The sequence below is a fragment of the Poecilia reticulata genome, chromosome 7 (assembly GCF_904066995.2).
Source record: "Poecilia reticulata chromosome 7, P_reticulata-male-v2, whole genome shotgun sequence".
NCBI classification, from domain to species: Eukaryota; Metazoa; Chordata; class Actinopteri; order Cyprinodontiformes; family Poeciliidae; genus Poecilia; species Poecilia reticulata.
In genome coordinates this window covers 18,047,395-18,075,383 of record NC_088836.1, presented here as the reverse complement: position 1 = coordinate 18,075,383, position 27,989 = coordinate 18,047,395, and the positions used below count along the sequence as shown (strand labels likewise).

Here is a 27,989-nt window from a genome sequence, read left to right as displayed (position 1 = left end):
TGTCAGAGCCTGCTGGAGCAATGGGGAGGGAGGAGGAAGAGGAGACAAAGTAAGGAGTGGTAAAAGGATGGTCAGCAGGGAGTTGAACTCTGAGCTCAAGGAAAAGTTTCTCTCGCTATGTCCATTTAGCCAAAATGGTGGCGAGCACGGTGCGGCATGGCAACCAGCAACGGCAAACACGTTTTACGGGAGGAAGACCATGATGGAGAACAGAGAAGAAGGTGAGAGATAACTGCAGGAGATACGTTGCAAGACAGTAAGCAAGACAAGAAGAGGTTATCGCAGGGATCGAGGCAAAAAAATTAAAAATACCTGAGGCCTGTATGTGGTGAGGCGGGCGGGCGGACGGGTTGGCTGGGCCGGACGACTGGCTGAAAAGAGGGCCGTGATGGCGGGAAGAAGGGAAGCGAGAGGAGTAGAGCGCACCCTCTGAGAGCTACACCCCCTTTCCCACAATCCCCTCCTACTGGCGTGAGTACGTCCGTCCGCACAGAGAGTAACAGAGGGACGTCTGCTCTCACACAGCCCTGTAACCAAAAAAATAATAATAAAAAATTTTAAATGCACCAATCAGAATATCAAACACTGTGTACACAGCAAGGAGGAGAAGAGCTTAGAAATCAGAGACCCACCTTACTTGCAGCAGCGTGTCACCAAAGCAGAGTCTAACTTGGGAACAGACACATACAGAAAGAGAGCGAGGGCAGACCAAAACACAAACACGCACATGATCAATTCGCCAGCTTTTGGTTCGCCCTCTGCTCTGCCCTGTGATGCGTTTGCCTCGGTCTGCCTGCCCACTTTGGCACCTCTGCCAAGAGGGAAGTGGAGAAAAGGGAGGGCGGAATCGGGCAGCGGGGGGTTGCGTTGTGGGGAGGACATTGAAGAAGGAAGGGAGGGGACATGCTGTAGTGAGAGGAGGAAGAGAGAGAAGGAGGAGTTAAGAAAGACAGTGTGCCACGAGAAAAAAAAAAAAGAAGAAAAAGAGAGGGAGAGGAAGCATGAACTGTCATGAGCAGACACAGTGACACAAAGCAGCGAGCCAGCAGCGAGGAGAACTTGCGCACATTTGCATGTTAATCATCCGACATCAGGAAGCACGTGGGGAGCGCGACACCAGCGCGTCCAGACATTTCTGCCGTCTCGCTGCATCTCGACAGATTTTCGCAGTCAGGAAATCAAAATAAGTAGAAAAAAAATTAAAAATACTCTGATCAGTCTCTGTCCAGAACCTCAGTTCTGCCCTCTTCTTTCAGTCTCTCTCCTCCATCTGAGCCCAGAAGAGAGTGGGAGGAATTTCGAGGTGTTCGAGAAATTGGTGGGCAAGCAGGAGGGATATTCCGAAGAATTTCACTTTTTTTCCCCCTTCTTCTTTTGGTCCTTGGCAAATTCCTACATCTCTGTTTCCCTTCTTGCATCAATATGAGCAGAACAGCAATCAGCACTTTGAAGATACTGTATTATGTTAATCATTAAAAGAGGAAATCAGTTTACTCATACATGGCCAACCTTATCTATTGCAGCCAATCACTGGCGTTTGAGCTGCTGTCCCGAGACAAGCCAACCAATCAGAGCTCATCTCTGAGCTTGTATCATTTTGAAGATGCCGGAGTCGATTCTAAAGTAAAAATCAAAATTTTAATTTTTTTTTTTATTTTAATTGCAAAAACAATTATTTTTGTCTAACTTACAACTGACTATTTGAAGAGAAAAAAGTAAATCTTGCTTCTATAAAACATAGAACGGCTAATTCCTTATTGCAGCTGTTGGATAAATAGTCCTAGAAATGGACTGAAGGAGACGCAAGCACAGTATTGGAAGGCTTCCCCTTGTCCCGGATCGCTCACTGCAGAGACAAAACCCTGCCATCCAAGTCCAGCTTCTTTGCTCAAAGTCCACAAGACTTTTCTGGTAGATAGCACAAAGGCCACGCACACACACATTCATACAGTACACACACGCAAACACACGTGGTGTGAACGATCCGGCTCTTCCGTGGAAGCAGAGATTCAGCCAGCAGGTTGGACGGCCCCTCGACATGACGTCACGTCTCCTTTGTTGTTTATGAATTTATTTCTCTCCTCAGCTGAACCCTCTGAACCCAAGGTCCCACCCCAATCCAAAGCCCACAGACAGCTCCCCCCCCCACCCCAACACACACCCTCCTATATCTACTCCCCTTCCCAGTCCTGTCCTCGAGCCCTACTTTTACCCCCACCCCTACCCGAGCCAGTGAAGAAGAGCAAATATAGTTTGGCTTTAACAAGAAATAAGAAGGCAGAGGGAGAGACGGACACAATGATTTAAAAAAAAAAAAAGGGTCCAGATGTCTGTCTCACTTTTCTTCTTTTCTGTTTCGATTGCTCCCTGTGTCTCTTCCTGCTTGGCTTGTAAAAGTTTCAGCTGCACTGCAGGCCGGCCTCTTTTGGCACCTCTCCAGCTCTCGACTTCACTGTCCCCCTGCCAGGAAGAGAAGGAAGAGAGAGGACAAATATAGTCACAGCTAAACTGTACTGTAACGTTGCACAAGCAGATGTGCACTGGGAGCACAACTATCATTTGACTTTGAACCAACACACACACACACACACACACACACACGCACACACACACGCAAATTCACACATACAAGAAGAAAGCATTCGTTTTTGATGAGGGAAAGATGGCGTGTGGAGTTTGCAAGAGCTGTCCCACCGTCTGTGATGTCTGTAAATGGCTCTGATAGCTGCATGTGATAACAATGTGTTTTAGTGCTCACACCCAGTTCATACAGGGACACGTTCCCAGGCTTGTTTTTCCTGGTATCAAGTCAAATTTGCACAAGGAAAAACCATATTATATATATATATATATATATATATATATATATATATATATATATATATATATATATAGGATCTTTAAATAGCTATATTTATTTGAATTCAATATTATTCTTGGATTTCTAGTAATCGTTTGACAACTAAAAAGAGAAATGTCAAAATACAGGTGCACACCACCAAGTACTCAGGCATAATGTTTTGCTACTGATATGCTGGACCCTACTTTGTGATGAATAGTTAGTGTGATAACTATTCCGTGGTCATGTTTTCTTTTCCTTTTAGGGTGAGCTCCGGCTCTTTTGCTTAAAATCAGTTTATTTATATAGCTCCGAACCCAGTTCACGGCACTTTACAAGACAAAGTCCACTTCATATCTAGAAATACGTTATCAGATTAAACCAACACAATCCGACTGCAGATAGATGGATTTTAATTCAGTTACACACATTCCAGCTTAATCCGCAGCTCCGATACAATTCAGGCGAATTCACTGGCACATAATCTTAACTCTGTACACAGTCAGAAGTGTAAAGGGCTGAAAATGGGAGAGGAAAATAAGACAGAAACAAATAGCATGTCCGTATTAGCTAGACGGTAATTAATTATTCATTCCCGTTTAAAAAGTACAGCATAATCCCCTAAAAAGATACCACTTTATTGTCACCTTATGGTAAGTCAGAGAAGGAATATCAGGGATGCAATATGCAAACTCCGGTAACTGTTGGTCTGAAAAATGAGTAAACGCCCTGAGGCCGGGAATCGGATCTGGGACAGACGAGTTGAGGACTCACAAATTTGCTCTGCTCCACGTGCGGCCCTCAACTTTTCAAATTCACATATCAATAAGGTTTCAGTGAGACTGAGATTATTGAAATGTAACTTTTTTTTTTTTTTGCTGTCATATGTCTGTGTATGGGCATGTCTGCAGTTTGAATTAACTCAAAATGCGAGGTTTTAATTTGTTTACTAAATGAATAATTTGATAAATAAACAGCAAATGTAACATAGAGAATTCAAAACAACAAGCATCTACAAATTAGACCGTGACTGCTACGATCTTTCAGTCAAATCTTGATGTCTGCAAATGTTAAAGCAAAAAGCAAAACGGCGTCCACTTACCTTTGGTGGTTTGCTAACGTAGGAAGGAAAAAAAAACGACGAGGATTTAAGCGCGTGACTGCGTAAAAAAAACATCTGGTTGGCATCTGACCTCCAACTGAACACACAAAAAAGAAGACGTCAAAATAGGTTTGCGTAGAAGCGGTTCAACAGGTGTGCTGACTGTGTTTTTTTTTTCCTTGTTATTGGTTCGCCGACACAGACAGATAAATAAAACTGTTTTTATAACGAATGTCACCAACTAAAAGAAAAAGTTATATTTTTTTTTCTTGGATTAAACTCAAACGTACCAGACGCGTGTCGTTTTGGTTATTCAAAAACAAACTGGTAAAAATGAGAACTTTACATTGTACCTTGGTTGGTAAAAGGTCTTTTGGTGAATGTAGAAGATGAAGTACACCACCTAGTGGCTAAGGTATGTAAATGCAGGTTATAACTTAGAACAACAGTTTATTCTTACAATTATACTCCAGTATGAATGAAGTATGAATTGATTCTGATACTACGGAAAATTATGTTTTAACTGTAATTTAAAAAACTGAAATAAAAAATTTTCAAACTAGGCTCATATAACTTAAGAAATTGGATATAAAATAAATGTGGACCAATAGGTATTGAGTGATCTCTTTAGTGATATTATGAATACTGACGCTATAATTTTCTATTGCTTTCTATTGTTGTCATCAAATGACCAAACAGTGCTCACCAAATGAAGTACTTTACAGCAAATATGCAGAAAAGGGGTCGAATAAAAGCAACATATTGCCAATTTAACCCTCTCTTCTTTTTATGTCTGAAAGGGTGTAGTTTTATAGAAGATAAATTAAAAATCCCTCACCTTAAAACTGCTTAACATTTTCAAAGTATATACACATGTGGGATTTCAGTAGAAAAGATCAAGCCACAGTTTATTATTGTGCAGTTCTGGAAAGTTAATCAGGCATGTTTTAAAGGAATACTCCAACTACGAAGGTGTGTTTTAAGATCCCGAAGAACCTTGCTTCCTGGAATTGTCTGTAAAGGCAAGTTCAGTTTCAGACAAGCTTCTACATGTCAGCCACCAGCAGAGTCAAGCTTATTATATGAACTATGTCTTGGTTTGTCAACAATGGGATTCATTCCTTATTAATAAAGCATTTTTGAAACCCAGCTTAATAAGTAAATGTGTGTCATTGTGGCACAAATGCCCGTTATTTGACAAAATTATTCATGCGCCCATACACATTATTGATTGCAGTTGTGCCAATCCTATTCCCAGGAGGGCAGAGTTCAAACTGTGGCAGTGGCATCAAAGTGGCACTTCAGTCACTACCAGATATTCTTGCAAGCTAATGGGAAGGACAGCAACTCAGCCACAAAGTGATCAGCCACACAAAGTCAAAGAATAGGGACAGCAGCTTTGTTTCAATTCCAGCATAAGCGTATAAAATTAATACCTAATTTACACTGAGCACCTCTGGTATAAATGAATGTGGAGACTGTTAGCCAAGAATTTCTCGTCCTACATGAGCGTTTGACTTCGCTTCTTAAGAAAGACAAAAATTCTCATAAAGCCACTCCTAAATTTTGCGGAAAGCTTTCTCAGAAGAGTTGAAGCTGTTTTATGTTCAGACGTTACAATAAATAGAATAAATATGTGACGTCAATCAGGTTTATGCAGTATGTGTGTGAAGGCTGTCGAGCAAATATATTTTACATTACAGCAAATAATTGTGATCTGAAAAGTCTCGTTGTTTGCAAAAAAATTAAAACTGCCACAAATATTGATTTTACTCGTGCATCCTAAATCTCTAAAAAAAGAAAAAAAAAGTTATTATTCACACTTTAAAATGTGCAGAAATGACTAAAGATTAACATGTTCACAGATTATCGCCAAGTTTGATTCTGTGATTCTAGCCAGTCACGTTTACACCCCAGAGTTACAAATCACATTAACATTAAGGACACATGCAAAGTTCATATAGGGTTTTGGAAAGTTAATGTTACATATTCTGCATTTGAATCACTTTGACTAACTTTGATGTTCTTAAATACAGACCAATAAGCATGCTAGATGTCAAACTGTAGATTAGAAGCGCTCAGTCCTTGTCAATATGTCTACATGAGTTTAATGGTGATTTCATTTTGGCTTGTGCAAAATTTTATTGTAACAAATTTTTATTGTAACTCTGTAAAATGCAGTAAAACGTTAGTGATTCCTGCATTGTGGTGGAGGGACAGGGGGTAAAGCTTGCAATCATGCATGGAGGCCTCAGTCATTGATGCGACCGTCGCAGGTTTGAGTCCTGGCTCATTGACCTTTGCCACATGTCTTCTCCCCTCTCCCATAACCCAACTTCCTCTCAATCTTCTGTGAAGTAAAGGTCGCTAGAACCCAAAACAATTCTTCAAAAAAAATAGTGATTCCTATTTATGGTCATCTGATCAAGAAATTAAAGTGTGTACTACAAAATAATCCATAAACGTTTCTATTCAATAAATCTTTCTTCCAGACTTTTTGGAGGTGTTCCTTTGGACTGCTTTATCATCCATTTTATATCCAAGTGAGTAAAGCGAGTAACAAAACAACCAAAATTAAAACAAAATAACTTAAGGCCTTCTGAAAACTATAAGAAATACAAATCAACACCTCTTTAGAAGACAAGAAGGATGGTTAGCTTGCTGGAAGAAAATCTGACACACAGGAGGAATCAAATAATAATGGGTGTCTTAATCACTGATGTTTTTAGTTTATGCCCCTTTCACAAACAAATTTAATACAAAGAGAGAGATTCAATCCCAGACAGCCACAAGGTTAAAGCAAATTTAGGGACCCCAAATCAGCAGGGGGCACCCAAGGGCACTTGATATTAATATTTAGCTTACAAACTAAATATGTAGCTTTCAAACTACATATTTAGCTCCAAATTAAATATTTATTTTGCTAACTAAATATTTAGTTCTGAATTCAATATCTACTTTGCTAAATAATATACTTAGCTTGGAAATACATATTTATTTTCCAAACTAAACATTTAATTTTCCAACAGAATATTTATTTTTCCAATCTCAATATTTAGTTTGCTACCTATACATTTAGCAGGAAAGCTGAATATTTAGTAAAGAGTTAAACATGTAGCTAGCAACGTATTTAGTTACCTAACTAAATATTTAATCTGGAAAGCAAATATTTTATTTTGAATAAAATGTGCATTTAGCAAAAATAAATATTTAACATGAATCTAAATATTTCACTAAATAAATATTTAGGTAGGGGCTAGACATTTAGTTTTCAAACAAAATAGTTCCAAATTAAATATGTATTTGGGAACTAAACATTCATTTTACAAACTAAATATTTAACTTGCTAAATAATTTTTAATTTGAAAGTTACATATTTAGCTGTTGAATTAAATATTTACTTTGGAATTCAGACATTTATAAATGTATGAATAACTTGGTGAAAGTATGACTTTGAAAAACGCAAACACCCACGTTTTGTCTTTTTGCCATTACATAAATCATTTATCTCAATAAGTTTACATATTTGCTTTCTTGCTTCTAAGAATACCAATTTCATTACCATCACAAAAAAAATAAAAAAATAAAATACAAACATGACTACCAACTAATTGCAGAAATTTCTGCAGTGAAGGTTTGACATATGGACATAATGAAGGCATTTCACAAGGAATGAAGGAAGGAAGAAATAAAGGAGGGAGGAAGGATGGTTGAGATGACATAATTAAAGGTTGATGTAAGAAAGAGGAGAATGAAGGACGCAAATAAGGTAGGAAAGACACGGAGCAGTTAAAAGTAAGAGAAAAGGCGGAAAAGAATGGAAGGAAGGAAATGAGGAGGGGACACAAGGAATGGAGTGAGATAAGAGACAGCAAAGGGAGGGCAGAGGGAGGACACATAGAAGGAAGGATAGAATGTAAACATATTTACACAATGGATGACTAAAAATACTAAAATATTTCATACACACATTTTCTCTTTCCATTATGAACCAGATCTTGAAAACATTGAAATCACATTTCATATTTTCTCTAGACTACATTGGGACTTTGTCCAAAGTTTGGTTGATTTATTGACTAATCTGAATCTGAAAACACATTTTACTGGCTGGTCGGTTTATGGAATTTGATTTTTGGCTCTTAATTTTTGCTAAATACACAATGCTCTTGTGATAAGACAAGTGCAATATAAAACAGTGATTCTGGCAATAATCTTAATAGAAAGTGGGCCCCAGAATTAAATTCTGCTTAAGGCCCCTTAAAAGCCCCAGACCGGCCCTGGCTGTTGCTGCTCCTCCACCATCAAAAGTTATTAATGTGCGCTTTCTATACGACTAATCCAAGCAGGAAATTTGCAGTGAGTATGCCACCAGTCTCCCTCTGCAGAAGTCATCTCTAATCAGGAGTCTCCCATTCCGTCATGGGAGGAGTTTGCGCTGGAAGCCACAAAACTTTTGCGTGTCGTGTGTTTTCGACGCCACGCCTCTGCGCGTTTTCTTCCCGAGCCCTGATTTCATACCAAATTTATAATCTACATTCCACCTTTTTCCTATTCTGTTGTTATTACTGTTGAATTTCGGAGCAAGTGTTGTGCAGAAACAGGGTTTCACGAGGGAGAAGAAGTTCGTCCCTGTAAGAGCAGAGCGCGGAAGCCGTTGTGAGGTGAGTGCAGCTCCCAGATATCCTTCTTTGTTGTGTGCAGCAACTTTTTCATGCCGCAGCAGCAGCTGCTTCGCCTTTGCTGGAAGTTTTGGGATATTTGACATATTTTGCATTTTCCCGCCGCGGATTTGCTGAATCAGAGTCCCGTCTGCTTAACAGACAGTATGTGTTGTTTGAAATCGGCCATAATCGCCCGTAACTAATCACTTTTAAACGTCCTCGGGACTCAGTTTGCAGTTTGTTACGGTTTGATTAGCCTCTAAGCTAACAAACTAGCATAGCACTTCGAAAGAGTTAGCAACTTCAGCTTACTCAGTAGGAAAACTTAACAGTGACGTTTTTCTGCACTGTACCACAATTATGGGTTGTTTGTAACCTTTTAGGGCAGATGTAATGTGTATGACTCCTTCTTCTGAGTTTTGCCAACTTCCATTTCGCTAAACGGCTTTATTTCCCCTCTCCATGCTAGCTGCTGTTGGGGAAAGTTTCGCTACTATGTGAGTATATCAAGCCACGACAGCAACTACGCTTGCTTTCCATTTTCTTTACGCTGTGATCTGTGGTTGGTAAAAGGCTCGATGATCAGATTCTACAAGGTTTGTTGCGGCGCTCATCTGAAGTTGCCGATGAAATCTGTGATGAAACAGAGCTTGAGTAATCATGTCCCCCGCACCCCCGCTGCTTCCATTGGAGCAGAAGGCAGCCCGTACCGTGCATGTGTCCTTTCAGAGTTTGCTGAGCTCATAGTTTTATTTAGCTCAGTGCTTTACTGGCTCCTCGCTGCACTGAACAGCTGACCTTTTGGCCACTGGGAGCTATAATGAAAACGACAGAACCACATGTGCCTGATCTGACCATAATGCCACAACATTCGCCTCCACTGCCTTTTGTAGATATCCAGGATGTAATGCTTTCAGATTGGCGTACGTACAAATCAGTTGTAATAATAATAATAATAATAATAATAATAATAATACTTTTTTAGTGACGCACCTGACGCCATTCTATTTTTTTTTCTCCTAAGATTTAAAAAAAAAGTGATTTCATTTCTTTAGGTAGCAGTTTTCAATCAAGCAGACAAAACAAAACAACAAAAAAAGAAACATTTTTTTTAATGATTTTTTTTTCTTCCTGTCAAGTTTTGCATTGATGTATTGGTCAAAAACGGACAGAGTTTTTTTTCAGAGCTGATCAAATTAAAATAGGGTATTTTTGAGCTCTGGCTGATTGATTAGTGCATCTCTGTAAAGTTTATAGTTAGCTGGTAAAATAAACTACCTGATATATGCCATGGTTAAATTTGAAATTGTTGAATGCTGAATGTTAAAGGGTGGTAAAAGATTAAGTCATTAATTTATTTAAGCAATGGTTGCTCAGTTAATGACAAAATCACAATATTTCGCTTAGTCAGACATAAGCCTGTTACAATAAGCAATAAATTAACTGCATGATAAATTAAAGCAAGCTTGAAAAGTTTTGCTCATCTTTTTCTACCAAAGACTAACAAAAAACAAAGATAACAAAATGTCTTCAAGAGCAATTTTGTTAAATAGTCATTTTATTTGTTGTTTTGGGTGTTTTTGTTTGTTTATTTTGGATATTTAAAGTCTCTTCTCATCCCAGTGTTCATTTTTTTTTGTTAGAAATGACAATGTATTCATCTTTGAGAGGGAGTATTGGAGCTTAAATGGTAAATGGACTGAACTTGTATAACGCTTTTCCAGTCATTTTGACCACTCAAAGCTCTTTACACTTCACCCAGTCGCACTCACAAACCGATACGCAGATCGGTAGACAATTTGGGATTAAGTGCCTTGCACATTGACATGCGTTAGGAGGAAGCTGGACCTACAACCTTCCGATCGCTAGACGACTACTCTACCCACACAGCCTCAGTCGCCACTTAATCGTCAATACAAAGAGAAACAGGGATGCATGTGAAACATCTTGGGAGCCGCTTGTGTATCGCACATTAAATCTTTTTAATGCGTTCTTTCGGTTATGTCTGATCGCTGTGGAAACAATTCGACCCTTTCAGCAGAGGCTGAATCTGGGGAGTCTGTAAGCACAGTGTATACTATGAGCCCAACACAGCAGGGGAAGTTCAGAGACCACACTGATGCTCTGGGGTTGTTTTGTGGTTGGGATCATTTTTGCACCAATCTGGAAAGCATTACACATCCAGCAGCTTTCACATTGTAAATGTGTGTCTGTATTCAAAGGAGACTTGGGACAATCTTATGACAAGAGAGTCCAATTTATTTCAAACAGTTTTCTCTAAGACAACTATCTGAACAAAATCTGGTTTTGTCAGTATTTATTGTGTTAGAATTTGTCTTTTTTTATTTTATTTTATTTTTTTCCAATTTCATTAGCCATAATAACTCGGTGTGGAAACATTGTTAATACGTCTGCACGTCCTGAACATTGCAGTAAACCATTACTGAGTGGTTATCCTGAAATTGTTTTGCCTTTTAGGTCTTGGCAGGGCAAGAATATTTGTGTAGCACATGTCGACAATAAGACAGTTCAAAGTGCAAAACATGAAAAAAATGAGTTTATTTCAGTGGCAAACTAAAGGGAAAGAAAGAAAAGTTGGACTGCAGATGCTTCATGTAATATTATAAGCAAATGGGTTTCAGGACAGTTTTCTGAAGGTTTATTTCAGATTAGTGGAGCATGAAAAACTGAATGCTGCTTCTCTGTTTAGTTCTGATTCTGGTGATGCAGAGTAGATTTGAACCAGAAGACTTGCTGGAAGGTTGCTATGACAGCATGTCTTAAATGTATTTTGGTGCAAACTAAACTGTTCCATGATTTTTATTTTTTTTTAAGTCTAGTCTTCATGCCCTACTTTCTTTCTGTTAGCTCTCACTACGGAAGTAGCAAATAACTTTAGATGAAACTGATTTTACTCAAGGCGAAGTTTGAAAGTTTTTGCAGCCCCTCAAGACATTTGTCGTACTTGTTGACGTTGAATCTTATCTATCTGTCAAAATATCTTTTATTTGACTTTTTCTATTCAACTGACCCTCCTGTGAGGATTCGTCCAACAGGCTATATATCTAAAAAGGTTTTGTTTACTTGCACGCAAATGTGTGTGCTGCTGACATTTGATCTTGACATTTATAAATTACCAGCATTTCCAAATCCAGCAGTTTCCTTGATAGAGGTTCCAATAAAAGCACAATCCAATAAAACAGAGCAACTTCGTGCACTATTTCCAGCCTTTCTGTTACTCTCTGAAAGAACGGCTCTCTTTCCCAGCCTGAACAAACCACAGACATAGCTGAACATGTAGCAGATGACAATATTTCATTTTAATTGGTTTCTTACAACGATTTTCTTCCTTTGACTTCATATTTAAACACCCCACTGATACTGAAAATGAAAATTGTCGTTTACACGACAACGATTTCGGGGGAAAACGGAAGAGTTTTGTTGCGTTTGTAGTGTGCGTTTACACGAAACCACCGAATGTTTTCTCTAACAACGGCACAGATTGAAAACGGGTTCCAGAGTGCGATGTTTCTGAAACGTACCGTTTTCCGTTGTCGTGTAAACCGAGAAAACGGATCTGTTCTTCAGTATGACGCAAAACATAGCTGCTTCCAACAATCCACAGAAGAAGAAGAAACTACTCACAATGCTGGTGTTACTGTTTCCCCATCAGATTCGGTTCCCTCAGCGTCTCTTTACCGCTCCGCACCGCCCAGGTGGCAAAATGCACGGCTGCTTGTTCAGTGCTCTTATCTAGAGAACTACGGACCAGGACCAGCCCCGGCTCCAGGGGGGGGGGGATCGACTTATTTTGGGGGGTCTATGAGTTTAGTAGCTGAACATAGATAACATCAGTAGCCTACAGGCTACTTGTTAACAAGCTTAACGTGCTGTGTTGATATTAGCTAGCTAGTCATCTTTTAGCTATCATCACCTGCATCCAACAGCTTTACTCAACTCAGTCGGTTAGTTTGGGGGAAAAAACTGTGCAAAGATATTTACGTTTTTCTGTTTTGCTGCCATGATTCTAACACAGATGTGCAGCAGAAGCAGCAGGTCTCCTTCGCTGCCTCACAGGTGTAAACCCAGCGCGAGCGTCTCATCGTTCATGTTGCGTTTGAAGGCGGCTCGGAAAAACAGGTTACGACTTGTTAACAACGGATTAAACTGTTTTCACTGCTGAAAAAGGTGACAGGGGACACGGATATGGGAAGTACGGGAGCTCCTATTATCAAATTGATATAGGAAAAACAGACTGTTGGCCATTCCAAGGTAAAAACAATAAACAGCTTCCAGTCCGGGGCTCGCTACAGACACCGTGAAAGCTCAAACAACGTGTTTCAGCAAAGTTATCCCACTTTTTCCAACTGCATGGGCCCTAATCAGACGCTCACAATGCGTGTTTTCTCCCAATCTATGGGAGAACGGTACCTGATAGGGAAACACGAATCCACATGCCTTCAAGTTGAACTTTTTTTTAAACACATGCGCACTCAGTTTCAAAGAACCTAGCACCACCTAGGCGCAGCGAGAGCATTACACGTTTTCGATGTGTACCGTTACTGTGTAAACACAGATTGTAATTAAAACGTTTTCGTGTAAACGATCAAACAAAAACGGAACAAAAGTTTCGTTTTTGTTGGATCGTTGTCGTGTAAACGCCCCTGAGTCTTTGAAATTGGAAATGCGTTCTTAGAGCATACGTATGGTGCCTTCACTGACCAAAATGAAGATCAGATTTTTAAGTTTCTGAGTGATTGCTCACCATTCCAGTCAAGCTAAAAATCGTCCAGTTTTGGTCAACAATTTATTTCTCATTTCATCTATAAGTAAAACACGCACTGACACAGGCGTAGGGGTTACACCCTAACAAGCAGAGATTGATTAAAATAATCATTAGCTTATTGAATGCTCAGAAAATATTGGCAGATTAGACTGGTAACCATCACAAACATTAACTAAATCTAGAGTAGGATAAGTTAGAGTTGATGTGAAAAAAGTCAGCAAGCCCTGTTATAGTTGCTGTATGTGTTCTTGAACCACGTAGTGTTTGTTTCAACAAACCAAACCAATAATAATATGTTTGGACTTATTAACCCTCATCAAATTTCAAACAGTTTTCTCCAAATTAAGTTCACAAGTTTTTGCTGACAACTTCTGCTTGAAAAATCGTCTAATGCGATCTGTGCCTGTGCTGAGTCAATAATTGTGCCCTGATGTCGTTTTTCCACATTTTGTCCCACAAACGGCAAAATCCAGTCAAGAACAGCTTTGGTTTTTGAACAGACTTAAAAACCTGATTGAAATTTGTACCTTACAAAAAAGACTAAAACATTTAACAGCTGCAGAAAAACTTTTCCACATGTGTGTGTGTTTGGGTATATATATATATATATATACATAAATAAATGGAAAACTGTCCAAATATATATGGACAGTTTTCTTCTTTATATATTATATATATTTATTCTTTATATATTATATATATTTATATATTATTTATATTTTCTGCAGCTGTTAATGTTGGCAGTAATTACTTCTCACTGCTGGTTTGTGTTGTGGTCTAGAAGGAGAATCCTCTTTATCATGACATTTTTTATTTTGTTTTTTGCTTTTGCTTGTACATGGAACATTTTCAGTTTGTATATTCAGATTTATTTTAAGATATTCTTTTTTAACTTTGATTGCGTTTTCAAAGCAGTCATGGACTATTACTTCCACTGCTGTAAACCTTGCTGATTGCAGGCTCTTTTAGTCTAAATTTACCCCCTTCAAAAAATAATTACTTCTCTTTTCTCTGGTATTGTGGTATATTCTACTCGGATGTTCTTAATGTGAAGGGAAAACTCATTCTAAATTGTCATTTTTTTTCCCCCTCTGTGTTGTTTATGATATAATTAGGTTTTAAATGAACACCAATCATAAGCAACTCACGTCCATCATGCTAAATATAACAGATGTTATTGCAAAAAACACATTTTTAGCCCTCCCCTTCCTGTAGAAAACTCTAATAATTATCATAATGACATTTCATGTGCTGTGTGCTGCAGGTGAGTGTGTAGCTGGAACCGTCATCATTGCGTCGGAGTGGAGTTGCCGAAGCAGCCCTGATGGGGCGCAGGAGGAGAGTGGGAATGGAGAGGGACTGGCAGAAGGGGCTGATCGTGGATTGGACGGCGACCCTGAAGGCGTCTGGAGTCCAGACATCGAGCAGAGCTTTCAAGAAGCGCTGGCCATCTACCCTCCATGCGGGAGGAGAAAGATCATACTTTCAGATGAGGGCAAGATGTATGGTAAGAGGATTTCTGTCCTAAGATGATTATGTTTGACCAGCTTTCTTTTCACTCCTTAAATTCCCATCTTCTACGTCTTAAGTACGGCATAATCACAGACAAAACTGTCGAAAATGGGCGTATTCTTTAAGTCTGTTGCTGGCCTACTGAAAATAATGTACTGGATATGGTGTATGAGTGGAAAATATAGTGTATGAACTCAATTGGATTAGCTGTCTTTCTGCAAATTTTTCCTGTGCACATGTACTGACCAGCAAGCACAGCGGTACTCTTGTCATTGAAGCAGGTATTGGTACTTTTGGGGGTGTGGGCAGGTGCCAAATCCTGTGGAAGATGAAATCAGCCTCTCCATAGAGCTTCTCAGCAGAGGGAAGCATGAAGTTCTCACAATCTGGGGTGACTTTGGAGTCGGTAAAACTTACCAACAGACACCAACAGATAACTTCCGCCTGTAAATCCTCATTGCTGATGGGAACGTCCCACTGGACCTCAGGCAGCTTGGATTTTGGCCTTCCTCTGGACTCTGGGACATTGATTTCCACTGAAATACAAAATGTACTTTTCTGTGGCGAAGAAAAAAAAAAAAAGTTTGGAGCACTGAGCAACACTCCACTCCTTTTCTTCTGCTCCACTCATGTAATATACTCCTGACGTTGTCCGGCCAAGGATTGGTTTAACACGAGGAAGGCAACAGTTGTAGCTCCTGTCCTAGATGCCTCTGTGTGGTGGCTCTTGAAGCGCTGATTCTAGTTGCGAATCTCTCCCACAATGTTTTGACTGGGGTTTGCTTTGCAATCCTGTCAAGGCTGATTTAACCCCTGCTACTTGTGCACGTTTTTTTTCCTGACACCCTTTTTCCTTCCACCAAGCTTTCCTTTAATATGCTTGGATGTAGAACTTTGTTTGGCTTACCCTCCATCTGAGGGAGTGTCTGCTGAACAACTGTCAAGTCAGCTGTTTTCCACATTGCTGTGGAAGTCCTGGTTTTGGCTATAATCAACAACCAGCTAAGTTATTTCTGAAATCTATCACCCTGTATGTAATGATCCTATATAAAATAGGATGATCACAGGTTAAGTTGAATTACTGAAATAAATGCACTTTTTTGATGTCCCAGTTTGCCAAGGTGCCTTCTGGTCAATGAAGCAGTTTGGTTAGCATCTCATTTTTAGCCACACTTTGTCGGTGGGGGTCATGAAAAAGGCATTCTTGGGTTATACGAATTAACTTTTTCAGTTTTTGTTTCTGTTCTTTATTTTTAACTTGCTGCAGATTTGAAACAAAATAGCAAAAACTGATTTTAACTTTAAAACATTCGCTTTATCAATGTAATCCAACAATGACCTTCCTTAGGGTCTAAAATTAGAACCTGCTGAGGTCCAGTTTGTTTATGTTTACCGCTTCCACGAGGTTTTTGTATCGACCGTATTTGTATTATAGAGCTTTGTTTTGTTATCTGCCCTTTTTACAGAGACCTCTTAGTTTGTCGACTAGTGACCTGTTTGCAGGTATTTTTGGACAGGAGTATTTGGCTTTGGGGTCAGAGGGCAGCCAGTAGTAACAAGATCAAATGATAAGAGCGAGTTGACGTTTTAAGTCAAGTTGGCATTACCATGGAAAGTGGCATTTTGTTTGTTTTTGTTTATGCACTGTTGGCTTATAACTTTGTTTACGTCAGTCTGCCTTATTCAGTTTTAATATATGTGCATGTTCATTGTACTCTCTGATTGCTTGCATCAGGGTGCATTCAGGGCCTTAAGAAGAGGATGTGCAATAGAATTTTCTTCATATCATAATGAAGGTTTTGGCTCATATCTGAGAGTCCCCTCATATTTGATCTGTCATGTATTAGCATTTTCATCCGCTTCAGCCTCTACTTCATTAGGTGATGTGCTGTGAGGGATTAAAAAAACCCACCTATCTAACAGATAAGCTTGTTTCAGCATTGTGGCGCTTAAAAGCTGCGCTAGTTTGTATTATTACAACCACATTTGTTTCCACAGAACAGCAGTTTACCCTTTTCTAACCAACTTAAAAAGGACAGCAAAGTAGCACTGCTCAGTGTTTCCCCTGGAGACTTGGCCCTGGGCGAGGTGGGGTGCGATGATTGATCACCCCCAATTTCATCAACGATCTATCGATTCTTGCACACGAAACTCATATTTTCTACCATGCGTTGCAGTTTGTTTTGCAACTGTTTCTGTGCGCTCTCCTTCTGCTGGCGAGAGCGGGCGTTCGCCCTGACTCATCCCGTGCTAGCATCCCACAATGCGGAGTAGAGGCGCGTGTTTCCATTCAGCTTTTATCAACTTTGATGTCGGCGTTTTTGAAAGTTCGCGATGTTGCGTCTACTCTAAGCGACGCACGTAGGAACATAAATGGCTCACGCCGAGATCTGGCAGTCGGCCCAGATCTCGTGCCTGACCTAATGAGATCTGGTAAAGTACCGCCTTTACCAGCGGTACTTATGCTGGTAAAGGCAATAACTTTTAACTGTTAACAGCGTTAATTACTGCATGCTGCGAGGCGAGCGGTCTCGTTGGCGGGGCGTGGTGACCCCCCAGCCTCCCCTCACCCCACCCCCTTTGGATAATGGTAGGGAAAACACTGCAAAACACTTAAAAATAAGCAGAAGTTTATTCAGGTGTGGAACTTGCTTCTGACACATCACTCCCACTCGTTTTCTCCCCCACAAGAAATGATAAAGTCGGAGTGGGCAGGTTAGTCACAATATTTTTCATATCATTCTTGCAACAAAAGTTGCTTATGGTGTAAGACTGCCTTCTTGTACATGAATTGTTGGTGATTCAAATGGTCCAGATATGCTTGTCATATGCACCGTTTTAACGGCAGCTGTGAAGTTTTTGCTCGTTGCCTTTTGACAGTCAGATTTCTAAAGAATAAACTGAAATCAAGGAACGCCCACTGCTCCTGAAATCTTATAACATGAATTATTGCTGCTGTGTTGTTGTAATATTTAGCTTGATATGCTTTGACGGGCTTGTTCTGTCCAATGTCAATTTGCAGTTTTCTTTGAGGTTTTACAATATGTTTTCCATTTTATTTTGTTTGTTTATGTTTTTATGTTTTTTATTTTTTATCTTGAGCTATTTCAGATGAGAGATTTTTGTTTTTTTTTTGTTTTTTTTTTTACAAATTTTGTGTTTTCATTAACAGAAGACTGAGGAATTACAAAGTTATCCCAATTTGAATGAAGCAACACACACGTTCTTAACCTTTATTTAACTTATATTAAACTCATGATCTTAGTTGATTGATTTATATATTGAAAATGTTGGCAATTGTAAATAAATTGGGAACAAGATTACTACTTTTCACTATTTGACCATGTCTTTTGTGACTTAGGGCTGATCAGGGAATAAATTAGCTAATTGCTACTGTTTCATCTCTTTAACATTTATTATGATTTTGATCCACTGACTTGAGCAAAAAATTTTGAATGAATACAATAAATGAAGGTGTAATTTTTACATGCTTACTGCACTGAATATTACCTTTCGTAGCTCTGCTTAGACTAATGCAAGGATAAAATATAACTGATATTAATTGAGGAGTCGGGCTATCTGCTCAGGTAGCCATGCTGCAGTACAAAACACTTAGTCACTTTCCAACTATAGAGGTAAAAAGCCTTATTGTTGTATTAGGAGAGATAAACGTTGCTTCTCCTGCATTTATATTTGCAATTGACTGACCTTCACTGTGCATTAATGTGCTTTTCTATGATGCTGGAGAAAATTCTGGCAGTTTCCCTGGCACATCAATAAAATATTTTCAAATCACAGGAGGATAAATGTAATCAGCTTTTAAACCGGTCCATCTCTAGCTCTAGCCAATTGTTGCAGTGGCTAGTTGGCCTTTTTGCTGTTTTATGCATGTGTTACACAGCAACGCAAACTGGTAAGTATGCTCTAGATGACAGAGCAGGAACAGATGGGCAGTCGGGCCTCGTCAGGTGAGAACATCACTGGCACAAATTCCCAGGAGTAAAATTCTGGAGGTTATTTCTACATCAGCCCCTGTAAAATGATCAGCGGTCCTTTATTTAATCTCCAGTGAGTTAAAAGGCACCATTTCTGTCTGCCAGTAAAGGAAACCCCCGGGCTTCCAGTTTTGCTTCTGGGTCTTTTGTTTTTATGCCCTGTGCTCCTCATTTTCAGTTTTGCAATCAACTACTTCAAAAGAAAAGTCGCTGGCCTTTTAAGGAGCAGCAGTAGGCAGGAAGGACTTTGTGTCCTTGTGTTTGGGGAATTGGAGTGGTCTGATTTGTCTGAGTCAGCCTCTTTTTGAGGATTTTTGGGGAATTTTATGTTGCTGGTAAGTTAACTGATGTGACTCATCCAGAGTCCCCAAGGGGCTCAGTCACTTCCAAGAAAAGCACGTGGTGTTGGTTGCTGATGATGTTGCTACACGTCAACCGTCCGTTACACCTCCACTTAACCTCCTTGCAGCAGAGTGAGTTGCTCACCACTTTACGATCAGATCATCATGGCTGATTTGTTGCTGGTGAGGCAGAGGAAGAACGTGATGAGCAGGCAGTCTGTAGTCACCCATGCAGACATTCACTACTTTTTTTTCTTTTCTTTTTTTTTTCATACATCCTATTTGTCATTTGTTTTGGAGCTCTGCCAGGAAGGAAGGCCAAACCAGACCTATGAAGCTTTTAATGGGGACATTGTGAAGCCACAGATATGCAAAGCCTGTCAGAGATTATAATTGTGTAATGAGTGCTGGGTTGGATTAACAAAAGCCTTTTTTTTCCCCCAGAGACTTCTTATACTTAACTAGAGCCATCAGTAAAGTTGCACTTGCTTCTTTTGTAAAACAGACAAAGGATTAAAACAAAAGATTTCACTTTGTTTAATTTTAGCTTTTGGCTTCAGTGAATATACCTGCTCTGTGAGTCCTTTACTATAAAGAACTTGTAGTGTCGGTTTCTGATGTGGGCGACTTGGGCAACTGCCCAGGGTGGCATCTTGTGAACTGGGGGCTGACAAGTTTGTGGATGGAGGGGATAGTGCTGAGTGAGGTGCTGATGTCATCTGTTATCAAACTTGGTGTAGAACTAAGACTGAATTACTTGTAAACTTTATTAAAATGGGACAGATTTGCTCCGCTCCCTTTTTGCTGCTTATTTTAATCACTTTGCTCTCCTCTGGATCCTAGGTCGAAATGAGCTGATAGCTCGCTACATAAAGCTTCGAACTGGGAAGACACGTACTCGCAAACAGGTAAGAGATACAAATATTTCTGGACGACACGCATATTTTCAGCTGTTTTTTATTTTTTGTAGAACGTTGCACATGTTTAGTCGCGCACAAAAATGGATGCCATTGATCTTGGTTGTTTCTAAATTGAAAGATCCTCCTTTTTGTTTTCATGGGGGTAAACTTGGCCCCAAAAGGTATCTAGTCACATTCAAGTTTTGGCACGTAAGCGGGTACGTGAATACCAGGCGAGCATCAAGGTGGGTTCCCGTGGCATCGACTCTCTCTGTCCTCCGTAGTTACAGTCCTCCTTCTTTTCCCCGTTTCCTTCCATCCTTTTCCCCTTCATCCTGTCTTCCTTCAGGTCTCTAGTCACCTGCAAGTGTTGGCCAAGAGAAAGTCTCGTGAATTTCAGTCTAAGCTGAAGGTACACAGGCGTACTGACTTTGCAGTGCTGGCAGCGTTGTTCTGCATGTCGCTCAGATCTTACTAAACCTATTGTATTGTAATAAGAGTTAAAAAAAAACAACAACAAAAAAACACTTGTTGGTTGTTAAAGCTCCAACTGCGGATTGGTCATAGCTCCAGACCACAAGGACTGTCACTGGTCAGCTCTTGCAAACCTTCTTCTCCCATAAGGCTGCATGCTGGGAAACTGTGGAATACATCTTTAGATTTGTTAATAATCAACTAATTTGCATGGCTGCATGTCAAATTAATTTAGGCTCTGTAGCGACGCTCTGCTGCCGCTAATCTTGCTTTTAGCTGCATGAGAGTAAAACCTTAATTTGGACTCGCGGTTAGTGATGCAGAAGTGAAGCCATGCCTTATGCGCACATTTAGATACATTCTTTTTCTTTGTGTCACAAGTCCCGTGTTTGCTTGCTGGCCGTAGTTTTGTTATTGTTGCTCATGGGGAAGAAAAAGAAAAAAACAAACTTTTATTTTGTGGCTTTTCAAGGGATTCGATTTTTTGCTAAGAGTTTTTGTCTATGCATGGGAGTTTTCTGGCCTGCTCGTTTCGCTCAGGACATCTGGCAGATAATTGCATGAGATTACTTTGCTTGGTTAGTTTATCTATGTATATGATAAAGTGCATTCATGCCTGCAAACACAAACACACACACTAGCTAAGACATTGCAATATTCCTCTCACTGAGGGTTACACTTTGAAGAAAAACCTGATCTGTCTTCCCATTCTTGAGTGTTTTTTCCTTTTCTTTCTTTACTTTTTTTTCTCCTGTTTGTCCCTTGAGCCTTTAGCGTAGTGTTGTCTGCCATCATTTTGCACTGACTTCTTGCTTTTTAAAAATTAAATACATTTGTGGATGTAAGCACCCTTTAGGGCTGATTAAGAATGGGCATTTATTATATATTTTATCTGGAAAAAAAAAATATAAGAATTTATCTTTATGACAAATTCCAATTAATGTAATTTGCTTTTGAAAACCCCACAAAATGGCTGCACTGTTGGGATTTTTATATTTACTATTTTCTCCACTTTTTGATTCCTTAAGAACGTCAATAAGAATCAATAATTAAAAAATCTGATAGAATGTAGTTAGTTTCCAAAGAGGTTGTACATACTGTTTTGTCACTTTTATTGTTGTCCCAATAAATGGCACAAAATATTGTGAAAGTTTTTCATATCACCCACCCCTGATTTGTTAGTTTTCTTATAAGATAAAAGGTTTTGATTCTAGTGTGTGCTTGAGTTTATTCTTAAACTTACCAGTGAAATATTTAGACTTCTTTAGAGCATTTTGTGGTTCATCATTTAGAAGGTAGGTAAATTATTCCAGCCTGGTTTCAACAACGTCTCCACTCATTACACACCATGTCAGTCAGACATTTTCAAGTCCGACACAACAAACATTTCTCATGAAGACTGTCAACAACAGCGAATGCAAACTTTCCTTTACTACGTTATTATTATTATTATTATTATTATTATTATTATTATTATTGTTACTGCTGAAAGTTTCGATTCGACAGATTTTTTTTCCTGCCACATTTTGGGCTCTTTGGGCGTAATGAGTTATTTAAAATCCCAACTTTTGTGAGGAGTTCAGAGTAACCCAGAGTGATGACTGCCCCAAATGAATTTCAGAGCAGACAGAGTTTTTGTGTTACCCAACATCTGTCCCCTGCGTTTTGAGTGTACTAAATTGAATTTATTACATGTCTCTTTTGCCGTAGGCCATGAACTTGGTAAGTTTTTGGTTACACAACTCCAGTTCTCTGCTTCAGGCTTTTGATGTGCTGTGTGGTTGGCATTACATTTTTATTACTGCTAGTTCGTGTCGCAGCTCTACTGCCATACTCAAAAACTCTACTCATTGCTTTTTTGGTTTTAGTGGCTTTAGCTAAGTGCTGGTGATGGTTTAGCTCTTCCAACTTGGTACGCCTCCAGCTTTTGCTTCTTAGCTCTGCTTTGCTGTCTTTCATGTCTTGTCCTTTATAGTAACTGCATCTTGCTGACCTTAAGTGAATGTTGGCTGGCCTACTGGATAAAATTATCCTTTAAAAGTTGTCTGACCATCACGTTAACCTGCATTGAAATTGATGTTTTTTTACCATTGTGTATTACTCTGTGTGTGTCTCTTCTTTCATTTAGGATCAGGTATCCAAAGATAAGGCACTCCAGACAGTGGCCAACCTGTCGTCGGCTCAGATTGTGTCAGCGAGTGTAATGAAACCTCAGACTCCCTTCCCTCCACCAGTCAGAGTGAGACACACAACAAGGGTGCTCCAGTTAGCAGGCCTTCATTGCCAGTTATTTGTATTGATTGATTTTTATTGGTGGTCACCTGAAAATGCTGGATCAGAAAATGCAGGCAGGTATGTAAATGTTTTTTAAAGCATTAGGCAGATTCCACCAGAGGGCAGCAAAAGTACTTAGAAGTAACGGACTGTAACTCTAGTCTGTTTAACTTGTTCTTTCAGCAGATCATTCTAAAATAATCCCACACTTTTCAATTCATCCAGACAAATTCCTGTCTTTCAATTTGTCAATACATGTCATAGTTTGTGATTTAAATTTTTTCTTATTCCCTAATTTTGGCTATCTTCACACCCAACTTCTGAGTTCACTTTTACATACACTGCTCAAAAAAATAAAGGGAACACTTAAACAACACAATATAACTCCAAGTAAATTAAACTTCTGTGAAATCAAACTGTCCACTTAGGAAGCAACACTGATTGACAACGGGGACCCTCGTCGGGTCAATCAGTGTTGCTTCCTAAGTGGACAGTTTGATTTCACAGAACTTTGATTTACTTGGAGTTATATTGTGTTGTTTAAGTGTTCCCTTTATTTTTTTGAGCAGTATATATATATATATATATATATATATACCTTTTTAAATTTAGATCGTAAAACTTTCCAAAACCTCTGGAAATTACAGTATGGAGAAGGATTGAATTGTTCATTTGAAGATATGTGAAAACCCTGGATATTGTGAGCAGAAAAAAGTGGTACAGAACAGCACTGATCACAGATGAAGAATTATTCTTTAACACGGAGAAAACGGCTCAGTAGCTCAGTATTTTTGTTTTCATGAAGTTTTCCAGTGACACCAACTGAGTCGCTCTGTTATCCCAAGTTTAATGAAGATTTCCCCAACAAATTAGTTTGGTTTAAATGAAAACTGAACAGATGTGGAGCCCTAATGCTCAGCAGTCAGAAAAAACAAAAAAAAAACAATTTGAAGCATTGTCTGTAAATTATTTGATCAGTTTTTAAAAACCCTGACGCCCTGAGGTCAACTTTAGGACATCTCTTGATTCGGTGTCTGTCTCAGCAGATCCTGCGGTTCGTAATTGACAATCGGCTCCTGATTGGAGCACCCTTAACAAAAACTAGACACGCTCAACTTTTATTTTTTATTTGATGTTCCTGCTAAAATCTAAATGCTCTATGACTTGTTTCCATTCCGTCTTGTCGCTCAGTACTGGCCCGGCCCTGTCCCAGGACAGCCTGGACATTCTCAGGAGTAAGTATGGCAGGGAAAGTCAGAGCCTCATAATTCGATGAGTTTCTTCCTTCTGTTTTTTTTTATTTTTTTATTTTCAATTCTTAACATTTATAGCATCAAGCCCTTTGCACAGCCTCCGTACACTACACTACCAGCGCCTGTCCCTCCACCAATTAGTAAGACTCCACATCCAACCCTTTATTTACCTATTAAATGCAATACTCCCAAGTAAATGTTTATTTTTTTTATGTGTGATCGCACAACAGGTTATGAGACGTTGCCGCCACCTCGACCTACAGCCATCGCTGCTCCCGTATGGCAAGACAGAACCATCGCTTCTGCAAAACTACGTTTACTCGAGTACTCTGCTTTTATGGAGTCTCAAAAAGACAGAGAGACGGTACTTTGTGATAGCGAAACAAATGTGCGTAGAAGAAAAAAAATTGCTGTATTCTTCTCTCTGACTTTCATATTTTCTTCTTTTTTTTTTCCTGCAGTATAAACACCTTTTTGTTCACATTGGACCATCAAATCCAGGCTACAGCGACCCGGTTTTGGAGTCTATAGATGTGAGACAGATTTACGACAAGTTCTCAGAAAAGAAAGGAGGCCTGAAGGAGCTGTACGAAAAGGGGCCTCACAATGCGTTCTTTCTCATTAAGTTCTGGGTTAGTACATAAAGAGAGTCGTCTCTGAGAGTTGAGGGAAGAAAAAAATAAATGAATCAATGAGAGGCTAATCACACAACATCAGATACCACCAGATATTTAAGTAGAATATCTTGGAGCTCTGTCTTTCATGTTGTTAATCAAAAAGTCAATAAGAAATGTATTAGAAAAATCAACGCAACACTGAGCCACACATTTTTCTGATACACGGCGCAACAAATGAGCTTCTGTAGCTATTATTTGTCATCGGGAGCTTCTTTATTTATTCTTCTTTATTTATTTTTGACTGGTTCCAGGCGGATCTGAGCGGTGACATTGAGGAGGGCCCTAGTGCATTTTATGGAGTGAGCAGCCAATACAGTGGGACCGAAAACATCACCATCAGTGTTTCCACCAAGGTTTGCTCCTTCGGAAAACAGGTGGTGGAGAAGGTTGAGGTGAGAGAAGCCACTGTTGTTCTGATGCAGAGAAATAACAATGAGAGGCTAGGGTTAGTCTCATGTGTGTTTTAATACACGCTCGTATGCGTGTGTGTGTGTGTGTTTCTTTCCCCATGCAGACAGAACACGCTCAGTTCGAGGGAGGAAAGTACATGTTCCGCATCCATCGTTCACCGATGTGTGAATACATGATCAACTTTATCCACAAACTCAAGCATCTCCCAGAGAAATACATGATGAACAGTGTACTTGAGAACTTCACCATCCTGCAGGTATTTCACAAAATCTGATATCATAGTCATAATAGATAAAAACAAAATGTTGGTTTACACACAGATGACGTGAATATAAACATAAAAGGTCAAAACTGGGAACTTCAAACACCACGTGAATGCAGTCCGGCTTGTCAGAAAACGGAGAGCATTGCAGCAGAAGTCTGGAACCTCTTTAAGGGTTTAGAAGACAAGAAGCCGGCTTTGTTTAACAAATATTGAAACACATTTCTACGAGAAGGAAACTGTGTGTTTAGCACATCAAATTTCCTCAGTCACCTTAAACACAATCATCACTTTGATGGCATACTCAAAGGGTTTGAAGATGCCTGCGATGCTACAGACTGTACCAACAAGCCAGTCCTCAAAAAGCCATGGGGACTCAAATCCATTGGCAAATTTCCAAGTTTGATATATACAGCATTTTTATATCAGACAGTAGTTGGTTGTGGTATAAAATGGATTACCCACTATATGCCTGGAAAATACATAACACTGCCCCTTTAAACTGCAATAATAGAGACTGTAGCGTTAAATTTACTTGTCTGAGGAAAATGACTTGTTTTTATAGTTTATATTTATCAAGGTCTAGCTTAAAAACAGATTTCAGTAGTTTCCTAGAACTTGTTAATAATTGTTATGCTAACTGTAAAGATTATTCAGTAAAATTCAATAAGTTCAGCAGCTACAGTGCAAAAACAATTTACTCTCACACCAGAAGCAAAAAAACCCACATAAGTCACTTAAAATTATTTCTAATTTTCTTCAACCTACTGAAGTTTAATTTATATTTTATGTATTCTCTTACATTTACTGTTTACCATAAATTGTTACTGTAAATCCTTACCTTCCTGTTGTCCTTCATCAGGTGGTGTCCAACAGAGACACCCAGGAGACTCTGCTGTGCATTGCCTTCGTGTTTGAAGTGTCCACAAGCGAACACGGAGCTCAGTACCATGTGTATCGCCTCGTCAATGACTAGCAGCACGTCTGGTGCAAAGACTCATCTGACTTTTGATACAAATGGCTTAAAAACACTATTTCCAGCTTGGCACACAGAGCCCCAACTCCTTTACTCTGAACACATTCTTTGTCTTTTTTTTTTGTTCTTTTATTAGACCAACCGTCACACTTTAGTCGTACCTCTTGCTTGTTTGATGTGTACATTTTTCAGGTGGCAAACTGAGCAAACGGCAAAATCCCACAACGTGCCAACTGTCATTTCTTTGCTTTCTCTTCATTTTCTGTTTTGTTTGCTTTCCAAGTTAGAAACATGAGTTTATTGACGTGGAGTAAAACACTGCAGAAAAGGAAAGAATTGGAAAAAACGGTCTCAAAGCTCCATCGGGGACTTTTTGTTATCCGGCTAATGCGTTTTTAATCAGCTGTGGTAAAGCATGTTTTTAACATCGTAGGCAAGACTGACGTAAGACGAGTTTAAGCATACGTTTTCTAAACAAGTGATTTTTTAGTGAGTGTCATTGTAACCTGCCACATTGGCGTCTTTTGTTGTTTCTGTATCTTTGAAAGGTACAAATTCTGTTACGTGAAAATCATGGACTTTTAATCGATTTGATCAAAGATAGGATGATCTTATTGCAGATAGTCTGCCTCGTCTCAGACAATAATGCACTACATGTAAAGACGTGCATGTCGTATTTATTTTTTAAACACTATAATGTAAGGAGAAAGCAATATTATAGAAGCATTAGTTTAATTGTTTTCCGTGATGCATACTGGGGGGGGAGGTAAAAGGTATTGGAAGACTGGCTCCAAACTGTTTTGGAAATAATAAATTAGTTTCACACTTTTTTTATTAATAAAATGTATTTTTATTTTTTAAAAGAAAAAACAACAAAAAGACTGTCTTTACTCTGACTGTGTGGGCTTGCTGGAGTTTTTCTACCTCCACATGAGTTAAAGATAAGAATGTGCTAAGCTGAGGAGCACTGATGTATAGGATGTGTACACTACATTTGTAACGGTACTATGTTTAAGCCAAAACAATAAGATATGTTTTGTAAGGTATTTCTTTTGTATTTTACCAACACAGTGAGAAAAAATATGATAAAAGATGGATGTATAGGTTGGGTCTTGGTGTATGTATGGTACAGATTACATTATTATCACTCTTAAGTGCATTTGGGCAGATTTTTACCTGTCAACACTAACAAACTTCATCTGACACTCTTTTGTAAAATATCTTTGAAACTGGTACACATGGCTTTTCACTCTGCTTTTATATACATCTATATAGATATATATATATACGTGTATATATAAAAGCAAGAGGACTGGTTCTGTTTTAAATTTCATTTTCATTGTGGAGTCGACAAAAAGTGCTGCATTTTTACTGTCTCTTTGCATCATAATTCCTTTATTCAAATCCTCCCAAAGAATAAAATCTGTGCCTCTAAGCTGTACCAGTAAATTCACATGTTGTTGGAGTCAGAGCGAGGAGACAAGTTATCATTTTTAATGAATTTTCAAATAAACATCCAAAAGTTAA

At 39.1% G+C, this 27,989-nt stretch overlaps 2 protein-coding genes across 4 annotated transcripts in view; one reads left to right on the top strand and one right to left on the bottom strand.

Annotated features, from left to right (window-relative positions):
- lgr6 (leucine-rich repeat containing G protein-coupled receptor 6) overlaps positions 1–2,611 on the bottom strand; it is a 98,035-nt gene extending 95,424 nt beyond the window's left edge. The window contains exons 1-3 of one of the 3 annotated variants that reach the window (XM_081609042.1): positions 2,340–2,611; positions 633–906; positions 313–527 (exon numbers count right to left, since the gene is read on the bottom strand). The gene's annotated coding sequence lies outside the window, so the exon portion shown is untranslated. Of the gene's footprint in view, positions 1–312; positions 528–632; positions 2,113–2,339 lie in introns of those variants that run through there. The other 2 variants (XM_081609043.1, XM_081609041.1) reach the window with 2 other exon arrangements.
- tead3a (TEA domain family member 3 a) lies at positions 21–27,989 on the top strand. The gene is made up of 17 exons (XM_081608518.1): positions 21–49; positions 130–221; positions 1,257–1,318; positions 9,072–9,099; positions 14,653–14,895; positions 20,080–20,144; positions 20,318–20,380; positions 20,485–20,547; positions 22,320–22,331; positions 22,738–22,848; positions 24,075–24,118; positions 24,215–24,276; positions 24,367–24,500; positions 24,598–24,768; positions 25,065–25,205; positions 25,328–25,480; positions 26,349–27,989. Exons 1-17 carry the CDS (start codon positions 21–23, stop codon positions 26,460–26,462), a joined length of 1,587 nt encoding a protein of 528 aa, XP_081464644.1. The 3' UTR covers positions 26,463–27,989.

Coding starts and splice junctions, on each gene's coding strand:
- tead3a (XM_081608518.1), top strand. CDS start 21: ATGGGGAGGGAGGAGGAAGAGGAGACAAA. Junction 222..1,256: donor GATGGAGAACAGAGAAGAAG/GTGAGAGATAAC, acceptor CTCTTCTTTCAG/TCTCTCTCCTCCATCTGAGC. Junction 24,501..24,597: donor CTCAAAAAGACAGAGAGACG/GTACTTTGTGAT, acceptor TTTTTCCTGCAG/TATAAACACCTTTTTGTTCA.